Source organism: Myiozetetes cayanensis, unplaced genomic scaffold (genome assembly GCF_022539395.1).
Source record: "Myiozetetes cayanensis isolate MyiCay16 unplaced genomic scaffold, myiCay2020 scf34, whole genome shotgun sequence".
Taxonomy (NCBI): domain Eukaryota; kingdom Metazoa; phylum Chordata; class Aves; order Passeriformes; family Tyrannidae; genus Myiozetetes; species Myiozetetes cayanensis.
Window position 1 is genome coordinate 129,627 of NW_026087566.1, and position 19,796 is coordinate 149,422.

The 19,796-nt window shown below is 61.8% G+C and overlaps 1 protein-coding gene across 2 annotated transcripts; it reads right to left on the reverse strand.

Moving 5' to 3' along the window:
* Positions 1-7,065: 7,065 nt before the first annotated feature.
* ADAM11 (ADAM metallopeptidase domain 11) lies at positions 7,066-19,085 on the reverse strand. Of its 2 annotated transcripts, XM_050327552.1 has the most exons (27): positions 18,856-18,981; positions 17,418-17,617; positions 15,984-16,060; positions 15,497-15,563; positions 15,054-15,139; positions 14,907-14,973; positions 14,729-14,777; positions 14,573-14,640; positions 14,198-14,272; positions 14,036-14,107; positions 13,356-13,522; positions 13,195-13,279; positions 13,022-13,112; positions 12,863-12,914; positions 12,612-12,711; positions 12,256-12,327; positions 12,049-12,141; positions 11,877-11,957; positions 11,747-11,797; positions 11,223-11,286; positions 11,053-11,152; positions 10,860-10,979; positions 10,561-10,729; positions 10,374-10,488; positions 9,825-9,915; positions 9,333-9,350; positions 7,066-9,022 (listed from the first exon to the last, which is right to left on the reverse strand). In XM_050327552.1, the coding sequence occupies exons 1-27, from the start codon at positions 18,911-18,913 to the stop codon at positions 9,007-9,009; spliced, it is 2,304 nt and encodes a 767-aa protein (XP_050183509.1). In that variant the 5' UTR covers positions 18,914-18,981; the 3' UTR covers positions 7,066-9,006. The 2 variants fall into 2 exon arrangements, with proteins under 2 accessions (XP_050183509.1, XP_050183508.1); XM_050327551.1 differs by having other exon boundaries at positions 7,066-9,350; positions 18,856-19,085.
* Positions 19,086-19,796: the final 711 nt, after the last annotated feature.

Genomic DNA, 19,796 nt, shown 5'->3' on the forward strand with positions numbered 1-19,796 from the left:
TCCCAACTGAGCCCTCGCTGACGGCTCCACCTCCTTTCCCTCCGCTCTAAAGTGAGGATAACACGATTTGTTTGGTATTGGATAGCGCCAGTATAAACGAGATCCTCGCTGCAGGGTGAGTTTCCCCTTGGAAGCATAGGTTGGGTGTTAAATATTGTCAGCACCGAGTGCTCCTGCCTGTAGTTCTGTAGCAGCTGCTTGTAGGGAGGCACGTTTCGTCCTTGTAGCTTGGTTTGTCAATAATTCAGGATTTCCTGGTCCCAGGCACACAGGGCTGGCTGGCTGGGAGGTTCCAGGCAGAGGAGCTGTTCATTGAGACGTGCTCAGTGCCTGATCCCTGTGAATGGGACACGCTCTGCTCAGCTACCGTGAAACAGCTCCTGAAGGACGGATCCATGGGCAAGAGGGAAGCGCTGTTTGTGCTGGAACTCAGTGCAATCCACCCTCTGCAGCAGCAGAGGAAGGAGCTCGGGGGCTTCTGCTCCCAGGGAAATTGCCATTCTTTTTCTCTGTTTCAGAGGAGACTCCAAATACCAGTTCATCATCGCTCAGGAAATGACATTTTGTTTTCTGCAGCGTGACATTATCGCTGTTGTGTAAATTCCATGTTGATAGCTGGGGAAAATGCCTTGGAAGGGGGATTTAAAGGCATCTCCTCAGCTCTCATGTGGCCTAGGGAGATGTGGGCAGTCCAGGCTTTGCTGTCCTCCTCCCTTCCATTTTTTCTGTTGGACAGGATGTTCTGGGGACTCTTTGGCTGTTCCCACCCTGCCCTTCTCCAGGTGCCCAAGCTGTGACTCCCAGCTGAGCTTCCTCGTGGCCTGGATTCCCTCTGTGGGGTGAGGTCTGGCTGAGCAGGAGCAGGAGCTGTGAACCCACTTCCCTGTTGTGTCCCCTGGAATGTGCTTTGCCAGGAGGTTCCCCTTGGAATTCCGATGCCATTCAGGATCCCTGGCCCTGGCAATGACTGAGATTTCTTCAGTGAGCAGCCAAGCAGAGCTGTGGTTCATCTCTGCTGTGAGTGTTGGGGAGTAAATTCCTTTTGTTTTTTCACCTCTGAGTGTTTCTTGTCCCTAGAAAACCGATATTCCCATTTATAAATATTTGCCAGGTTTTTTATATCTTTTTTTTTTTTTTCATAAACTTGAAATCACCTGAAAATCCACGATCTGCAAACTCTTTAAAAGGCCTGTTCTGTGCCAAAAATGGGTTTGGAAACACGTTGATGCCCTCGTGAGAAGGACCTGGAATTCCAGGACAAGGGGGAAAGGCTTCCCACTACCAGAGGGCAGGGTTAGATGGGATACTGGGAAGGAATTCTCCCCTGTGAGAGTGGGCAGGCCCTGGCACAGGTTGCCCAGAGAAGGTGTGGTTGCCCCTGGATCCCTGGAAGAGTCCAAGGTCAGGCTGGGATGCTCTGCAATGCTCCAGTTTAGGCATATTTTGTATTTATTTAGGCATTTTGATGTCCAGTGAGGGAGGGGAAGATCCCTGTAAAGGAGATCTCTGGGAAAGGGTTGTAACCAGTGCAGGGTGAGGAGAGAGTTACATAAAATTCTCTGTCCTGGAGGCCCCAGTGCCACTGATATCCCAGAGAGCAGAGCCAGGATTCTGAGAGACCTCGAGCCTAATTTAACCCAATTCAACAAAATGCTCGTCTCTGGTTACGAATTTAAATTCTTAAGGACTGGGAGGAAAAACTCAGGAAAAAGGGGGGAAAAAGGAGCCTTTTCTTTGTCAGCTGCCGGTTTAATTGGGCAGCCTCTGTTCCCTGGTTCTCCCCAGGAGGGCCCTGCGCGGTGCTGGGGGCAGGGGCAGGGTGGTCCCTCCCGGTGGGAGCAGCTGCCGGGGCGGAACGGGCCCGCCGGGAATTCCCGTGGAGTCCTGGTGACCTGGATTTGAACCGCCTGAGCTGCCCCACGGGGGCCGCACCTCTGCTGGAGATCCCTGCCCGACCACGCGGGGGTTAAAGCGGAGCTGCTGGAGTGCCTGGAATGACACGGGCTGTGAGCTGGAAGAGACCCACGAGCGATGCAGGCAGCACGACATCGCTCCTTAAAGGGCATTGGGACATTTTTCTGAGCGTTGTCTGGCCATGACAGGCTCCAGGAATTGGGTTTCCCCCGTTTTCCCCGGGACAGTCGTGCCCTCCCTCCCCCCGGAGCCGGCAGTTAAAGGACACCAAAGGTTTCGATCACGTTTTCGGGCCACTGGCTGGTGACAATCCTTCCCCTCCCCTACTTGTCTGGGCTCTCACCCCCCTCCAGCCCGCGGCCTCTCACGGTCCCTGCTGCTTTGACCCCCAGCGCGTCCGGCTGCGAGAGGCTCCACCGCATTCCCGTCGGGATTTGTCCCCAGTGCCGTGGGGCTGCCGATGCTCCAGCTGCTGAGCTGACCCCAGGGCTCAGCTCCTCTTCCCTTTTGCCTTTCCCCCTGACAGGAGCAGTTCAGTGCGTGGCTGCTCCTGGCAGGTCCCTTCTCCCCGCCCCGAACTTGTTAAGCCTCAAAGAATTTTTAAAAGTGATTTTGGGTTTGTGAGCAGCCCTGGGAAGGCTGAGTTTCTGCTCAGGTCCTTGTTCTGTGCTGCTGAAGGATCCTCACTAAGAACAGGGTCAGTGGTAACTCAGACTGGCCAGAGGAAGGTCCCAGCTCTGCTGCCTTTGCATTTACCCAAAAGCCAAACAGTCTCAGCTTTGCTCTGCAAAATTCTTCGAGCCCCAGGTGACACCTCCTCTCCCTCTCCTCTCCCTCTCCTCTCCCTCTCCTCTCTCCCTCTCCTCTCTCCCTCTCTCTCACCTCTGTCTCTCTCCCTGTAACTCTGTAAAACTGTCCTGTCTCCCTCCTCTCCTGTCTGTCGTCCTCTGTCTTAAATGTCATGTAAATGTGTGTAAATAGTGTATTAAGCCACTAAGTGTGTGAAATATTAATGTATTAAAATATTAGTATGTAAAAATGTGAATGTGCATGTGAAATGTATGTGTGTATTAGCATTAAATATGTAAAATATTAAATTATTAACATGTGTGTTATTAGTAATAGTGTATAGTAATAAATGTATTAAGTGTAAGTATTATCATGTAAATATATATTATGTGTATTAGTAGTAGTATTATTAATGATGTGTACCATATTGTGTGTGTGTAGAAATATTATTATTATAGTATTAATGTAATGTGTAACAAATAATGTCATATTATGTGTATATAAATGTGTATAATGTGTAATCAATATTAAATATTATTAATATTAAGTATTAATGTATTATGTGTGAATACATATATATTAAATATTAAATATTAATAATTAAATGTGTAATAATATTAAATAATAATAATGTAAAAATGTTAATGTCATATTAATATTATATACTAAATATTAAATATTAATTAATATATGTAAAAATATAATAAATATATAATATAATGCTAATATAAATGAAGTAATAATGTGTATAAATAGTAATATATAGTGTAATAAAATAATATGTATTAAAATAATAAATAGTAATAAATGTATAATAATAATAATATTAATAATCAATGTGATAATAAATATATATATAATATATAATAAATAATATGTATACTATATATGTAAAATAATAAATGTATTAAAATAATATGTATAAATATATATATATTAAATAATGTATTAAAATATTAATGTATATAATATGATAATAATAAATAGTAATAAATATAATATATTATATATGTAAATATCATATAAAATAATAATATAATATGTAATAATAATATAAATATGTATTATAATATGTATAAATATATTATTATAATATTAATGTAATAATAATATTAATGTATAATAATATATTAATATAACCATGTAAAAACGCAATCAAATAGTGTGTAAATTAACATGTAAAAATGTAATGTGTATGCATATATTAAATATATATCATATTAAATATATGTATATAAATATATGTAATATATATATTAAATATGTATAAATAATAAATATTAATAATATTAAATATAATAATATATAATATGTAATATAAATATTAATAAATATATTAATAATGTAATACCATGTATTAATAATAATATTAATATAAATATTAATATTAATATATAAAATAATAAATATTAAAATATTAATGTCATGTAATATCAATAATAAATGTTAATATATATATAATATATTAAATAATAATATGTAATATTAAATATAACCCTCTCCTACTAACCCTGTACCTACTCCCTACTCCTCAATCCCTCTCCTCTCCCTCTGCCTCTCCTCTACCTACTCCCTACTCCTCTCCCTCTCCTACTCCCTCTGTCCCTACTCCTCTCCCTCTCCTCTCCCTCTCCTCTCCCTCTCCTCTCCTCTCCTCTCCTCTCCTCTCCTCTCCTCGGTTTTGGGGTGTTATTTCCCTCCCCTGGGATGTGCCCCCTTGGAATGGGATGTGCCCCGTGGATCTGGGATGTACCCCGGGGATCTGGGATGTACCCCGGGGATCTCTCCCTTCAGGACACAATTCCCTGTCTCTCCCCACGGCAGCAGCGGTGCCTCCCGACCATCTGACATGTCCCTCTGCTCCCAAAGGCGCCCCAAACATCCCAGGAGGGGCCTGACCCTCCCTCTGCTCACTCAAACTGCTCACCTGGGACCCCCTCACCCCCTACATGAACCCACCACCACCTTCCGGGGGGGGTCCACGAGGGTTCCTGTCCTTGTGCTCACCCCAAAAGCAGCGTCTGCCTCGTTAGATCAGAGCTGAAAAATCGCAGCCAGATGGTCGATCATCAGCTTCAGCAACCAGAGGAGTGGGGATATTTTAGGTTCGAGGGTTTCCCATTTATGCAATGGCGCAGACACGGGGGGAAGCGTTGGATTCTTGTTTCTTTGGGCTTGCTGATAATGAGGGATTTGTCTGGGGTGGTTTTTTCCCTTAGGTGAAGGGTCTGAAGCACCAGGAGCGGCTGAGGGAGCTGGAGGGGGGCTCAGCCTGGAGAAAAGGGGGCTCAGGAGGGACCTTCTCGCTCTCTGCAACTCCCTGACAGGAGAGTGGTCCCTGAGTCAGGAGAAGGGAAAGAGCCGAGGACAGGCAGGAATTCTGCACACCCATCTGTGCTCTGAAGCTGGGGCAGCTGAGTGGTGGGATGGGGGAGCTGGAAAGGAGCTGGAGCAGTTTGTGATGGAGGGAAGTGGCAGCCTGGGGTGTCAAGTGCTGTTGATTGGGCACTGGATCTGCTGCCTCCTGCAGTTTTTGTGGTCCTGGGGAGTTGACCAAGGAGCATCCCCCTTGTCCAAGGCACATCCAACACACCCTGGTGACCTCGCGAGTCCCAGCCCCTGATCGTGCATGGGGGGTGTTGTGTGACCCTGTGGGGCAGCAGGATGGAGCTGGGCCCACCTTAAATCATGGTTTTTTGCCCTGTTGACCCTGAAGACTCCAAATAACTCGAGATTCAGAGGCAGCCTGTGCATCTGGAATATTTCTGACTCACTCGTCGCGCTGGTATCTCGACACCAGCCCAAAATAGCTCCGTGCTGTGGTGCAGCTCCGCCGTGGCTGGAGCAAAGCTGCACTAAAGCCTTTCTGGGGTGCAAAGACGCCCCTGCAGCAACAGGCTCAGGGTGCCAGGGGTGGGGGAACAGCCCCGTTTGCTCCCAGCCCTGCCCCGGCCGGGGAGGGCACTGTGGGGAGGGGGCAGTACCGGGGGGCTCCCGGGGCAGACCCCTCAGCTCCACTGTGCCCACTCACCCCGTGCTCACCACCGCGGCCAGGGACACCTCCAGCATCTCCCTCTCCCCACCCCACACCCTGTGAGGCTGCAGGCACTGGGGCAGAGCGAGGGGACGATGGTGATCCCGTTAATAAGATGGGCTGCACCCTTCCAGAACCAGAAAGAGGCCCCCACCTGGGGCTGGGTTAACCCCCCCTCCCAGGAGGCAGCCCCCAGGGACCACCCTGGCAGCCCCCCGAGGTGCTCAGGGCACCCCCAGCGCGCCGGGGCAGAGTATTGGCCCCGTGCTCGACATCTCCTCGCAGGGTGCTGGGGCAGGGATGTTGTCCTGCCACGCTTACGGGGGCACCAGAACGGGTCCCTTCAGGGCTCTGCGGGGCAAGGGGCACTTCCATCGCCGTGTTTGGGGGCTCGGGGGGGTTGGTAATAGCAGGAATTGTTCGGCATCCTTCCCCTCGTCCCCTGCGGGCAGAGAAGGGGTCCCCCAGGGGAACGATGCTCGTGTGGTGACCTCCCATCCGCCACCTATTCTACCAGCAAAGGACCCTGACAAGGGGATGTGCTGCACCCCCCACCCCCAGCCTGTGCCTGTGTCCCCGCAGCGCTGTGCCCGTGTCCCCGCAGTCCGTCCTCCCGGAGCGGGGCTGGGGTCGCGGGCACACGCGTGGCCCTGGAGCATCTCGGGGACGTCAGGGATGCGGGTCCAGCCCGGGCCCGCATGGGCTGGGCTGGGAGAGCCCTCTCCTGGTCGGTGGCTGCGCAGGCGATCCTGGCTTTTCCAAGGAATCAACCCCTTGTGCCAGGGAGTCCGGCTGTTCCCGGGAGCCCGGCCCAGCCCCAGCTCAGCGTTATCCGGGCTGGTTCCACGGGAAGATGCTCCACGCTCGTGGAGCCCTCTGGGAGTTGCGATCCCGTCCCCCAGATCCCCTCTGCCAGGAGTTGCTGCCAGGATTCTGGGCGGTGCTCACCCAGCTGAGGCTGTCCCTGGGATGGGACGGTGTCCCTGGGATGGGACCGGGACTGGTGCCCGTGGTGGGACAGGGATGGAGCAGTGTCCTCACACTGGGAATGAGCATCCCTGTGGTGGGACAGCGAGCAGTGTCCCCTCAGTGGGACAAGGTCCCCAGCCAGGTAAAGGCTCAGAGGGGGCTTGGTGGCACTCGCCGTGTGCCATGGGCTCCGTACTGGGAGACTCCCGACTCAGACATGGAAATTGTGCCCGGTGTGGGACGTGGGGAAAACATCAGCGGGATGAGCTGGAGGGGACCAAGGACCGGAGCATCCTCAGAGCTGAAATCTGGGGAGGTTCCTGCCCCCCTCCCCGCGCGGGTGAGAAGCGGAGCCCCCATCGTTTTCCAAACCTTTATTGTAAATAAATTTCTACGACATTGCACTAGGCGGCCGGGGCCGGAGCCGGGGCCGAGCCAGGAGCACGGGGCAGCTCCGGCGGCTCCAGCGGCGGCTCCAGCGGCTCCCAGCACGTGCAAAGCAGGAGCGGAGGCGCGGTGGGCGAGGGAAGGGGGGCGGTGGAGCCCCCCGGCCCCGACCCGGCTGCGGTAGCGGAGCGAGGCGGTGCGGGACGGCGGCGGTGCGGGGAGGGGGTGCGGGGGCTCCCCGCCCCGCTGTGCTTGTCCCGGGCCGCGGGACAGGACGGGGCCCGTGGGCTCAGCCTGCGGGGGCCGGGGAGGGGGTTCTGCTCTCTTGGCTCTGGAAGCACCGGGTGTCCCCCACCCACCCGCCACGCCACGGGTGTCCCCCCTGCCCCCACCACGGGCCCTTCCGCCCGCCCTTACAGCGTTAAAATCATTAAGAAAAGTCCCGATATTTATATATATATATATATATTAATGTCCCCAAACCCAGTGACAACGGTGGCTTCTTGCTCTGAGCCAGAGGCGTCCCCTCGCCTGGGGAGCACCTCGGCACTGCGGCTGTGACAGCTGTGGGGACACTGCGGTGACAGTGATAGAGACGGGGGTTGGTCCAGACCCCTCCCATGCCCACGGTGGCCTCAGGTCCCCTCCCCGTGTCCCCCAGCCCATCGCTCACATGTCACACAAGAAGCCACCAGAGAAGCCCGGCCTGGGGATGTCCAGCCACCCCCACCCTGCTATCACCCCCCACCCTGTCCCCTGTGGTGCCACCTGTGGGTGCTGTGGGTGCCCAGTGGGGCTGTCACACCAGGCTGGGGCCATCGCGTGCCTTGGCATGGGGACACCCTCGGTCACCCTCTGTCCCCATGCAAAGGGGCTCAGTGATGGGCAGAGACACCAGGCAAGGGGGACACACAGGGGGACACCCCCACACTGGCGTGGCCATGGCATGTCATCCCCCGTTGTGCCCCTGCCGAGTGTCCCCACACACACAGACACACACCCCGAGTGTCACCAGGGTGTCCCCCCCCATGCTGAGTGTCACCAGTGGTTGAAGGGACCAGTGTGGCCCCTGGTGCTCTGTGGTGCTGTGGGTTGGGTGGCCCTACAGAGCCACCCCATGCAGGGTGACATGTGCCACATGCCTTGGGGATGGGGTCACACATCCCCCACACCTGCCCTGGGGATGGGGAACACCCCTCCGGGGGGGGACGGGTGCCACAAGCCTGTCCTGGGGCTGGGGTGACACGTGTCACCCGTGAAACTGCCCCACGTGCCACCAGCCCAGGGCTCACCCTGTACCCCAGTTCCCCACTCTAGAGGGAGAGCTGACACCCGTGGGTGCCGGTCCCACCACTGGGGACCTCGGGGTCCCATGGCTTGGGGGGTGTAGCCATGACAGGGGGGGTTGGGGGAAGTTTGAGGGGGTTTATCCCATATGGGGGCTGCTGAGCCACTTTTGGGGGGGTGGGGGAGGAGGGAGGCACATCTGGGGGTGCAGTCCTTGGTCCCCGTGAGGGCTGGGGGGACACAACTCCCAGGCCCTGCACTGGGAGGGGGTGCTGGCCTGGTACTGGGGGTACTGGCCTGGTACTGGGGGTACTGGCCTCGCCCTGGGGTGCACGGGGCTGCCTTTTGGGGCCCCCAGGCTGGAAGATGCTGCTGGGGGGGCAGGGAGGGGGATGTGGGGCCGGGGGCTCCCCTTGCCCCCGCAGGTACATTCATCCCGGTGCCGAGTGCCGCCAGCCCGGGGGGGCCGGGGGTCCCTGTACATTCGTGGTGGTGCAGTGGGGGGTCGGGGGGGTGGTCCCGGGTGGCCCCCCCACCGCTCTCCTCCTCGGCCGGACCCTCGGCAGCGCCGCCCCATTTAATTGCTGTTAATGAGGCGCTGGGGGGGTGGGGCAGAGCGGCCCCGCTCAGGCCCCCCCGGACCTGCAACACAGAAGTGGGGTGTGTTTAGTGGGGGGCTGTGACAGGGGGGTGACACATGGGGGGGGACACTGAGCTGAAATGAGCCAGCACCGGGGGGGGGGCTGCTGCCAGGCCCCCCCAGCCGCTGTCCCTGTTCAGCCGTGGGGGCACAGAGATGGAGACAGCACGGCCGGACACACAGCGACACGGACAGACGGGCCCGGGGGCTCCCACGCCGTCAGGCTGCCGGACGGTGACGGTGACGGTGACAGGGACGGTGACGGGACGATGGGGGGGACACGGTTACACTCCCTGCTGCGCCGGGTCGTACCTTCCTCGGCGGATGTTCCTTGGGGGGGTGGCAGGGGGAGAGGAGAGGAGCATTAGTGCCACCCCCCAGTCTCTGCTGTCCCCCACGGTGTGTCCCCCCACCCCCGTGTCCCTGGTCCCACAGGCAGCAGCAGTGTCCCGGTGCCAGGCAGGAGCACACACAGGGGGCCACCGACACAGCCCCCGCCCCGGCACCCCATGCTTGGGGACAGACACGGCCACGGGGCCGGGGTGACAGTGACACCCCGATGGCACATGCAGGCAGAGCAGGCAGGGCCAGGGGGCAGGCAGGGGCTGGGACAAGAGACCAGGCAGGGCCAGGGGACCAGGCAGGGACAAGGGGACCGGGGGCCACGCTGCAGGGGATGGCCAGCCGGGATGACTGGCAGTGCCCCGGGGGGGCACAGGCCTGGTCCTGGGGTGGTGGCGGTGCACGGGGGGGACGTGGCCGGTGACAGTAGCAGAGGGGACGAGCCATGCGGTGGCTGCTTACTTAAATCCCCAGCCTGTCCCCCCAAGGACGATGGCAGCCACCAGCACGGCCCCCGCGATGGAGCCGATAATGATATTGGTGCCACTGGGACCTGTGACAGAGGGGACAGGGAGGAGGGCACAGGGTCACACGTCAGTGGGAAGGGGACAGGGGGACATGGGGACACAGCCCCAGCTATGGTCCAAGGCCAGGGGGACTTGGGAAAGGGACAAACCCAGCCATAGGGAACATGTCAGTAGGAAGGGGACATGAGGACACCAGGACACAGCCCCAGAGCAGTCCCAGCGCCGTGAGGACCTGGGAGGGGGACAAACCCAGCCATAGGGAGACACCTCAGTGGGGAGGGGACACGGGGACACAGGGACACAGCCCCAGGGACACCCCAGTGCTGTGGGAGGGGGCGCAAACCCAGCCGAGCTGTGGCACCAGGGTGGGGGGACGCTCTGGATCCCCAGTGCGTGTGTGGACAAAGTGGGACCGCCCCAGTCTGTGGGGCCAGGGGCCAGCGGGGTCGCAGGGAGCCCGTTCCCCCCCCGCGGGCACACGGACCCTTGTATCGCTCCGTCTCCCCCGTGGGCTTCGGCTCTGGGATGGGGTCGTAGACGCTGCAGTCCTTCCCCGTCCACTCCGCCCGGCAGATGCACTTCCCCTCGTTGCTGCAGACCTACGAGGGGACGGTGTCACCCCCGTGACCACGACACCCCCCGGGTCCCCCTGTCCCCGCCGTGCCCCTCACCCCGTGGTCGAAGCAAATCTTCCCGTCCCAGCTGCCGGGGCAGGAGCTGAAGTTAAAGGCGGTGGCTGGAAGGCATTTGCGGTCGAGACAGAGCATTCCGGGCCCACAGGGCGTCCCGTCCTCCACGTAGCTCAGGTCTGAGCCGTCCACCAGCTGCACGTGGCCCCCCCTGTGCGGGGACAGCCGGAGTGGGTGGCACCGGGACCGCCCTGACCGGGGGGACACCGCCGTCCCCGCGGTGACACCCACCTGCAGTCCCCGCCGTGACACCCACCTGCAGTCCCCGCCGTGGCACCCACCTGCAGTCCACGTAGCGGTTCTGGTGGAAGAAGGTGGTGGTGGCGATCTCCCCGCTGAGCTCCCCCACCCGCGGCGACCCCGAGATGTTGGCGCAGAGGAGGAAGCCGCAGAGGACGTCCCTGCAAGGCGGCGGTGGTGTCACCGGGGCGGCGGGTGGCACCGGGAGGGGGCGCGGGGACGAGGGTCACTCACTGCTTGTTGCACTGCAGCCAGCCCAGGCCCTCGCGCCCGCAGTTCCCCCGCTCCGTCCCCTCCACGTTCAGCTTCTCGTAGCAGAAGCGCTCGGCCGAGCCTGGGGGAGAGCGGGGGTCACCCGCCTGTCACCCCCTGCGTCCCCCCAGCCGCCCCCGGCCCGTACTCACCCCGGCCCCACAGAGCGTTGCACTGACGGTCTCGGGTTTTGCAGCGCCCGCCGTAGCACCGGCCCTGTGGGAGGGGAGAGGATCAGGGGCTGGAGAAGGACTGGGGGCTGCAGAGGGGTCAGGGGGCTGCAGGGAGGTCACTGGGCTGCAGAGGGGCTGTGCATGGATGTGGAGATAGGTGGTGCAGGGACAATGAGCCCCCACACACGTGCCTGGCCCCGAGCCCACCGCCCTGGCTCGTGTGGTGCAGGGAGTGGGAGCCTCACGGGTGCACAGGACACCCACAGGCTCACCCCAAAACCCACACAGACTGATTTGGGATGGAAGGCACCCTAAAGACCATCCATTCCACCCCCATTCCACGGGCAGGGACACTTTCCACTAGGCCAGGTTGCTCCAAGCCCCGTCCAGCCTGACCTTGAATGGTCCCAGTGCTCTTCCAACACTGCCAATCCCCAGTGCTGGAGCCCAGGGGGACATGCCCAGCTCCAGGGCCCTGTCTGACCACACGGGGCTGGACTCACCTGCTCGTTCTCACAGAAGTATCCATCCAGCTTGTGGAGGTTGGGGGGACACTATGGGGACACGGAAAAGAGGACGGGTGATGCCACATGGGCCCACAGTGTGTCCCAGCGTGTCCCCGGCCCCACTCACCTGGCTGGAGTCCCCGGTGCAGCTCTCGGGGATGTCACACTCGTTCACGGCCTCCCGGCAGGACACACCTCGGGGCTCGTACTGCACAGGGCGTGACACCAACACCAGGGGTGGGACAGAGTCCTCAGGGGATCCCCAGATGCAGACCCCAGGAGCCCCCCCAGCCCCACACCTTGCAGCCCTTGCAGCAGAGCCCGTCGCTGCACATGGCGTCGTGGGTCAGGGTGCACTTCTTGCAGCAGTTCCCCCCGCTCCTTGCACACTCCTGCCAGGACAGCAGCCAGAAACACAGCCATCAGCCCCCTGGCAGCCCCGAGACCCCCCCACAGCGTCGGGGAGCAGCCCCCCGTGTGGTGAGCAGTCCCCCGTCCCCGCTCACCGCCAGTGAGCCACAGTCACACTCCTCGCCCGCCTCCACGAAGCCATTGCCGCACTCCGGAGGGTCCAGGAGCTGCCGGGACCGAGGGGGGGACATGGCACACACACATGAGAGCTGCTGGGGGTGCCCCGAGCCAGGTGCTGCCACGAGCCCCCCAGAAAGGGCATCACATCCCTGGGGAACAGCAGCTCTCAAGCACGAGGGTGCAGCTCTTCCCTGGACCCTAATTCTACACCAGCACCGTTACCTTGGCTGTGACAGGGGTTGGGGACACCACGAGTCCCCGGAGACCCCGGGAGCCACCCCCGGAGCATCACTCCCTGCTGTGACCCCCAGGGTCGGAGGGGGGCCGTTACCTTGAGGGGTTTGTTGAAGAGGCAGCTGCCGCCGCCGTCCTGCAGGAACTGGTTGTACTCGTCGATGCTGCAGCGGGAGAACTTCCTCGGGAGGTAATACCTGTGGGGTGGGGGCCACTGTCACCCCCTGCCCTGTCTGGGGCACGGCCAGGGCCCTGAAGCGGGGCAGGACCCTCAGCAATGCCCCTGCCGGGGGCAGTGATACGGGGTGTGCAGGGGACGTGGCAGTGCCACCCCGAGCGGGCACGCACCCTGTGTCCTCCATGATACAGCCCAGCCACGGGTCCGGACACCGGCAGTCCCCTGGGGGCAGAGCAGAGGGGTTAGGGGGTGCTGGCTGTCCTGTGACAGCCTGGTGGCCCCGCGGTGTGTCCCCACTGTCCCCATACCCCGTGGGTGGCGGGCGGTACCTGCGGCCGTGCGGTGCTTGTTCCACATCATGCCCACGTTCTGCCCCAGGGTCTGTGCCAGCGTCACCGCCATGGCCGCCACGTTTCCGTACTGCACGGGAGCCACGGGGGTCACCGTGGGGACCCCCGGCCCTGTGCCCAGCCCGCCCTCACGGGGGTCTCTCCGCACCCACCTCGTTGACGCCGCCGGCGCGGGTGGGGGAGCAGATGCCCCCCACGAAGGCGGTGCCGCTGCGGCTGCTCTGGAAAGTCCGACCCCTGCGAGGAAGAGGATGGTGGGGACGGGGGACGCAACCCCCGGGCCCGGGGAGCGCAAGAGAGCCGTGGTGCTCACGAGAAGAGGTGGACGGTGTCGCTGTGCTCCGCCAGCCCCTCCCGCCGGTACTTCACAAACTCGTTCAGGGTCTCCAGGGAGTCGTGTCCCATCCGGATCCGATCCTCCGCCGCCCACGTCTCCATGGCCACCAGCACGATGCGGGTGTTGAGCTGCTCCTTGTAGATCTGCGGGGACGAGGGGACGGTGCTGGGGATGAGACCCCTCGCAGGGACAAAGCCACCAGCTACCGGGACAAACCCCTGGGGACAAATCTCCCGGGAGCGGGACACACACACCTCTCACCAGGGACAACTCCCCAGGGACAAGCCACCAGTGGGACAAACCCAGCAGGTGCCAGAGGAAAACAAATAGTGGGACAAATACCCTGGGGATCAACTCCCAAGGGACCAGCCCATCAGGTGCTGAGGACCAACCCCATGGGATAAACCAGCCAGGAATGAGGGACAAGCTCCCCGGGGACAGACCCACCAGCTGCTGGGGACAGTCCCCTCAAGGACAAACCCCCAGTGACAAACCCACCAGGGGCTGGGGACAAACCCACTCTCCAGGGACAAGCCCACACTGGGGACAAACCCCGGAGAATGAGCCCCCCAGGAGCAAACACAGCGGGTACCAGAGATAACCCCCCCAGCTACAACCCCCCCGAGGGACAATCCCTGCCCCAGGATCCCCCTCACCATGTCAGCCAGGTTGACCACGGACTTGGCGAAGTTGCTGGTGAGAACCACGGACTTGCGGAGCTGCAGGAACTGGGGGGACACCGGGGGCCAGGTTGGGTTGGGGGGAGGCCACCCCGACCCCTCACCCCCCCTGCCAGCCCCAGGGACCCCCACGCTCACCAGCTGGTGGTCGTTCACCACGGCCAGCTCGATGTACTTGGTCTCGCTGTGCACCGTGTGCTGGGCTCGGCGGACCTGCGGGGAGAGCCCACTCTGAGCCGGTCCCGGCAGGATCGGCCGCCCGGACGGGGCTCCTGACCCCGCCAGGGATGCTGGGAACGCAGGGAGTGGGGGAAACCGCTGGGTGGGCTTGGGGTGGAGCCCCTGAAGTATTCCAGTGGGTCCCCTGGGCAGCATCCAGTAAACATGACCCCAGCCTGGTTGAGCCCGCAGCCGACAGTCAGGGACCAACCTGGGTCAAGCACCCTTGTCCCCTGCCCCACATCCTCTGTCCCCAGCCCCACGTCCTGTGTCCCTGTCCCTGTCCCCGCTGACCTGCCGCCGCCGCCGCAGTTTTGGTATCCCACCCGCGTCTCGCTGGCTCAGCGCAGGGAAAAGGCAGCCTGGAGGGAAGGGACAGAGCTGGTGGGACACCAGGACACGGTGCCACCAGTCCCTGGGGACCAGCGCCGGCTCTGCACAAAGGCTCACCCGGGCGGGGGCAGTTGGGGACGCGCTGGACGAGGTGCGGTCGGAGGCCCTGCCGTGGGGAGAGGAGTGTCATGGTCGAGTGTGGAGAGGGGGCTGCCCCGTCCCCGTGTCCCCCAGGCTGTCCCCAAGCCTGCGGGAACTGAGGCAGCACACGGTAGGTCCCGGTGCCACCGCTCACCTGCCCGTGCTCGGCGCCCGCCTGGGGCTCGATCAGGTAGGTGGCTCGGCCGTCCGAGAAGACCCCCCTGCAAGCAGAGACGGGCGTGTCGGGGTGCAGAGGGGTGCAGCCCCCCCAGACCCCCTTTTGGCAGTGGGGGGTACTCACCGCAGGCCCTGGCAGCTGGAGAGGGCGGCGAAGGAGCGCGGCTGCCCCCGGATCCGGCCCTGGTAGTAGCAGTGCTCCCCCGCGCCCTGCGGAGCGGGGACAGCGCTGAGTACGGGGGTCCCACCCCGCCCCGCACCCCCAGGGGCTCCCCCCCGGGCTGGGGGCTCTGGGGTTCACTGCCTGGCACCCTCGGGGTGTGCCCAGCGCCCACAGCACGCGGGGATCCCCATCACCACCCCTGTGCGAGGAGCATCCCCCATCACCATGGCAAAACCCCGTGCACGGGCTGGTACCCCAGGGGCACCCGCGGGGGAAGGTGGGTGCTGAGTTGCTGGGGGGGCCACTACTTGGGCTTCTGTGGGATTTCTAAACCTGCCACCATGACCCCAGCGCTGGCATGGCACGGCATGGCACGGTTTGGCAAGGTGTGGCACTCAGCTTACCGTGCTGTGGCTGCCGTTGCCGCCCGAGCCGAGGTGCCGCTCCACGTAGTGGGAGGCGAGGAGGTGGCTGCAGGGAGCAGGTGGGGGATGAGAGGCCGTGGGGTGGGGAGGAAGAGGAGGAAGAGGAGGAAGAGGAGGAAGAGAAGGAAGAGAAGGAAGAGGAGGAAGAGGAGGAAGAGGAGGGAGACGATAGCAGCCATTCATGCACACGACATCACCCCAGTGTGGGAGACCCACCACATCCCTATACGTGGAATCACCCCACCGTGGGACTGCCCCAGTTTGGGAGGGTACTGGCATCCCTTGGACCCCTCTCCCCCCGGGCTCAGCCCCCAGTACTGAAACTGAGATGGCTTTGCACAAACACCCCCCATCCTGAGCACCCCCAGCTCCTCCACCCCCTCCCTCCTCCTGGGGCGCAGCAGCAGCCCCACGGTGGGCGCCCCCCACCCCACCAGGACCCCCGCGGGGGTCACCGATCACTCACTGGTTCAGCCGGAGGTCGAGGGTGAAGGCGGAGCCGAAGGCGTGCACCACGAAGCTCACCTGTGCCAGGTGCAGCCCCTGCAGGAGAGGCCGGGCCGTCAGTACCCCCCCCAAACCAATAACTAAAATAACAGTTCAGACCCCAACCCAAAACACGCAGCCTGTACAGCTGCACTTTTATTTTTAACCCCCAAAAATTCAGCATAAAGGAAATCATCGGTGTTTTTTATCCTCAATCCCACCACCACCCCCATGGTACCTGCAGGTTACCCGCGTCCCATCACCCCCTCCCCAGGTGCCGGGCTGGGGTGGGGGTTGCTGGAGGGTCCCCCCGGCGCTGGGCCCAGCTCGGGCGGCGCAGCCGAGCCGGCGCTTTTCCCTCCCTGCGGCGCCCGGCGCTCCTGACCTAATTCCTGCCGCCGGCAGCGGGAGATGGAGCAGGAGCGGCAGCGGGAGCCGAGCGCTGCGGCGCGGCCTGAGACCCCGCAAACTCACCGCACGGGTGAGAGCCCGGTCCCTCCAGGGGGGCCCTCGGGAGCTCCGGCTCTCCACACGGAGAAGCCGGGAAAATCCAAACCCTCCCTGGGGTGCCTTGTCCCCCTCGCTGGGAACCTGGCCCAGCTCGGGATGGGGACACGGGGAGGGGAGAACCCGTTCGTCACCACGGTAGGGGATGTCCCGCACCAAGAGCGCATCCCCGGGTCAGGCCGGAGGGAGTCACCGGGCCCTGCCGCCGGCACCCAGCCCCGAGTTCCCGGGATCTCCGCCGCTCCATCCCTCCGTGGCTCTTGGGTTTAACACCTCCCTGGCCTCCCGCCAGCGCGGCGGCTGCCGGCGCTTCCCGGCGTCCGGCGGTTCCACTCGACGCCGGGTGTAAATCACCTTTGCGGTGAGCGCAGCTCATCATCCCCCCCCGTCCCCGGCGCGGGAGGGGATCGATGGGCGCCGGCCTGGGCGGCTGCCAGGGCCTCAAACCACCCCCGGCCGGATGGGAGCGTGTGCCGCTCCCTGAAACGCTGGGAGCTCCAGCCATCGGGATGAAGGATGCACCGAGCCCGGGGGGGGTTGGGGAGCAGCACTGGGTGGGACATGGGGGGCTGCTCCAGCAGGGCCTGGTTCCCTCCTCAGCAGAGCCACGAACTCATTCCTATGCTGTGGGAGCCCTGCCCGCCACCTGCTCGCTCCTGTTCCGTCTCTCCCAATGCCCGGGCGCCGCCAACACCCAGATTTAATGGGATTTCGAGGCACAGCTCGGTGTCCCTCTGGGTTGGATGGCAGTGGGATGGTCCCTGGGGGGATGAGGGCTCTGTTTTGGGATGCTGGTGCTCACACATGCACTGGGAGGCAGCTGGACCAGCAACAGCAGCTGCCTGGGGACCTGCCACCCGCCTGGGACCCCGGACAGGGAGAGGGTGGGGGGCTCTGCTTCACTTACGGGTCCTTCTCCTCCTCCTCCTCCTCTTCCTCCAGGCTCATTCCTGACCCTGGTGTCCAGCTGATGCTTTGCCACTTCTCCTCCTCCCGAGCTCTGCCCCACCAGCCTGCTGGGGTGGGTGATCTGGGAGACCACCCGCCCGTCCTGCCATCCGGCCCGCGGGACCCTGCGCGGCACCGCCCCGGCCTGCGCGGCGGGACCTGCGGGACAGGGACAGGGACAGGGGTGGGGTGACCCCGGGGGGCTGGGACACAGGGGCATGGCACACGGCGGATGGCACACGGGGGATGGGACATGGGATGGGAACACGGGGGGATAGGGGTGAGGAGGGGCAGGTCCACGAGGGGATGGGACACACGGAGACGGAGTTTGGGGAACATGCTCCGGGGGTGACCCGAGTGTGGCACTGCATCCCGAAGGGGACACTCGTGGAATGTGGAGAGTGGGAGGACAGCTGGGGACATGGGGGGACATCCAGGTACGCTGGTGTGTCCAGGAAAGGGACACCGAGGCAGCACGGCCTGGGGGGTGCCCAGGGGTGGAGGGGACCAATATGGGAGCACATCTGGGAGAGGAAGCTCAGGGGGCCTCAGATGCAGTGGCACGTCCTGGAGGGGACACCCAGGGGACATGGGGGGGGGCTGATAAAGTGATGCATCCCGGGGGGGGCCACCCAGGGGACAGGAAGGCACTCAGAAATGCCATCACACCTGGAGGAAGGGCTAGAGGGGGTTTCAGCATATCCTGAAGGAACATCCAGGGAAAACGGGGGACTGGAATGGGGACACATCTGAGGGGGGACACTCAGGGGACAGCGAGGGCCAGGCTGGGGACACCACCCAGTGGGAGATGGAAGACTGGTATGGGGACACCCCCCAGAAGGGACACGGAGGGGACAGTAGGACTGGTGCAGGGAAACCTTCGGAGGCGACACCCAGGGGACACGGGGGGTGGCTGCTATAGGGACATATCCCAAGGGGACGTGGAGAGCTGCTACGAGGACATCTATGGGGACACGCAGGGGACAGGGAAACCGAGACGGGGACACATCCTGGAGGGGGCATGAGGGGCTGCTATTGGGGTCACCTCCGGAGAGGGGACACGGGGGGGCCACTGCGAAGACAGTGAGGTGGGGACGCGGGGCCAGAGCAGATGCAGGGCCGGGGAGACCGCGGGGCTGGGGCAGGTGCGGGGCCGGGGGTGATGCGGGGCCGGGACCGGGGGGCAGGTGCGGGGCCGAGTGCCGGTGCCGGAGCGGGGGGGTCGCGGGCCCGGCCCCTCCCGGGGCTCTGCGGGGCGGCGCTGCGGAAAAATGTGTCGATGCAGCGAAAAAGCCGCAGCGGTGGCGGCGGGGCCGGGAGCGGGAGCGGAGCGGGGCGATGCGGGGCCGGTACCGGGGGTGATGCCGGAGCGGGAGCGGGAGCGGGTCCGGACCTACCTGCCCGCGGGGCGAGCGAGAGCAGCGCGGCCAGCAGCCAGCCCCGCAGCGGGCTCATGGCTCCCTCATGCTCCGCCAGCGGCCGCGCCGGGCCCGCCGCGCCGGGGACCGTCACCGTCCCGTCCGGCCCCCGCCCCGGGCCGGGCCGGCAGCGCCGCCCCGCCCCCGCCCCGCCCGCGGTCCCGGGCCCGCCGGACCGGACCGGCACCGGCCCCGGCAGCGCCGGCAGCGGCACCGGCAGCGCCGCCCCGGGCCCGCCCTCGCCCCGCCCGGCCCCGCCGCCCCGGTACCGGCCCCTTCCCTCCTCCCGCCCCGGCTGCCGCAGCGCCGCTGGCACCCGCGGCACTGCAGCACCGGAGCCCCGGCCGGCATCACCCCCATCCTGGCCTGGCTCACCCCCGATCGGCATCACCCCCGATCGGTATCACCCTCCCCCGGTACCAGAGCCCCTCGTCGGTCCTGGGTACCCCCTACTCCGGCTAGAACAGGGGTGCACCAGACAGTGCCAGACCCCCCCAGACAACACCAGACCGTGTCCTCCCCCACCCCAGACAGTACAGCAGCACCAGGACTGGGTCCCCCCAGTCAATACTGGACCCTCCGAGGTCTGGACTCCCCAGGCCAAAAGCAGACCCTCTCCAGGCAGTACTGCCCCCCACCCCTCAGACGTGCAGGTCTCCCTCCAGCTCCCCAGATGGAATTGGAGCCCCCCAGGCTGTACAGAGTCCCCCTCAGCTGGTACCAAGTCCTTGAGTGGTCCTCAGTCCCGAGCTGGTCCCCAGCCAGCCCCGGAGCCCCTCCAGGCTGTACTGGAGTTGGTACCAGGCTCCCAACCAGTACCAGGGCCCCCGACCACTGTCAGAGCCCCCCAGCCAGCACCACCTGAGCCCAGAACCCCCCACAGGCTGCTCTGATTCCAGGATATGCTGTAAGGCTCTATT

Bases quoted from the DNA above. Each gene is read 5' to 3' on its own strand.
- ADAM11 (XM_050327551.1), bottom strand. From the start codon at position 18,913: ATGAGCCCGCTGCGGGGCTGGCTGCTGGCCGCGCTGCTCTCGCTCGCC. The intron at 14,108-14,197 runs GTGAGCGTGGGG...GTGTCCCCCCAG, and splicing joins TGGTGAACGACCACCAGCTG to TTCCTGCAGCTCCGCAAGTC. The intron at 13,523-14,035 runs GTGAGGGGGATC...TCGTCCCCGCAG, and splicing joins TGGTCAACCTGGCTGACATG to ATCTACAAGGAGCAGCTCAA.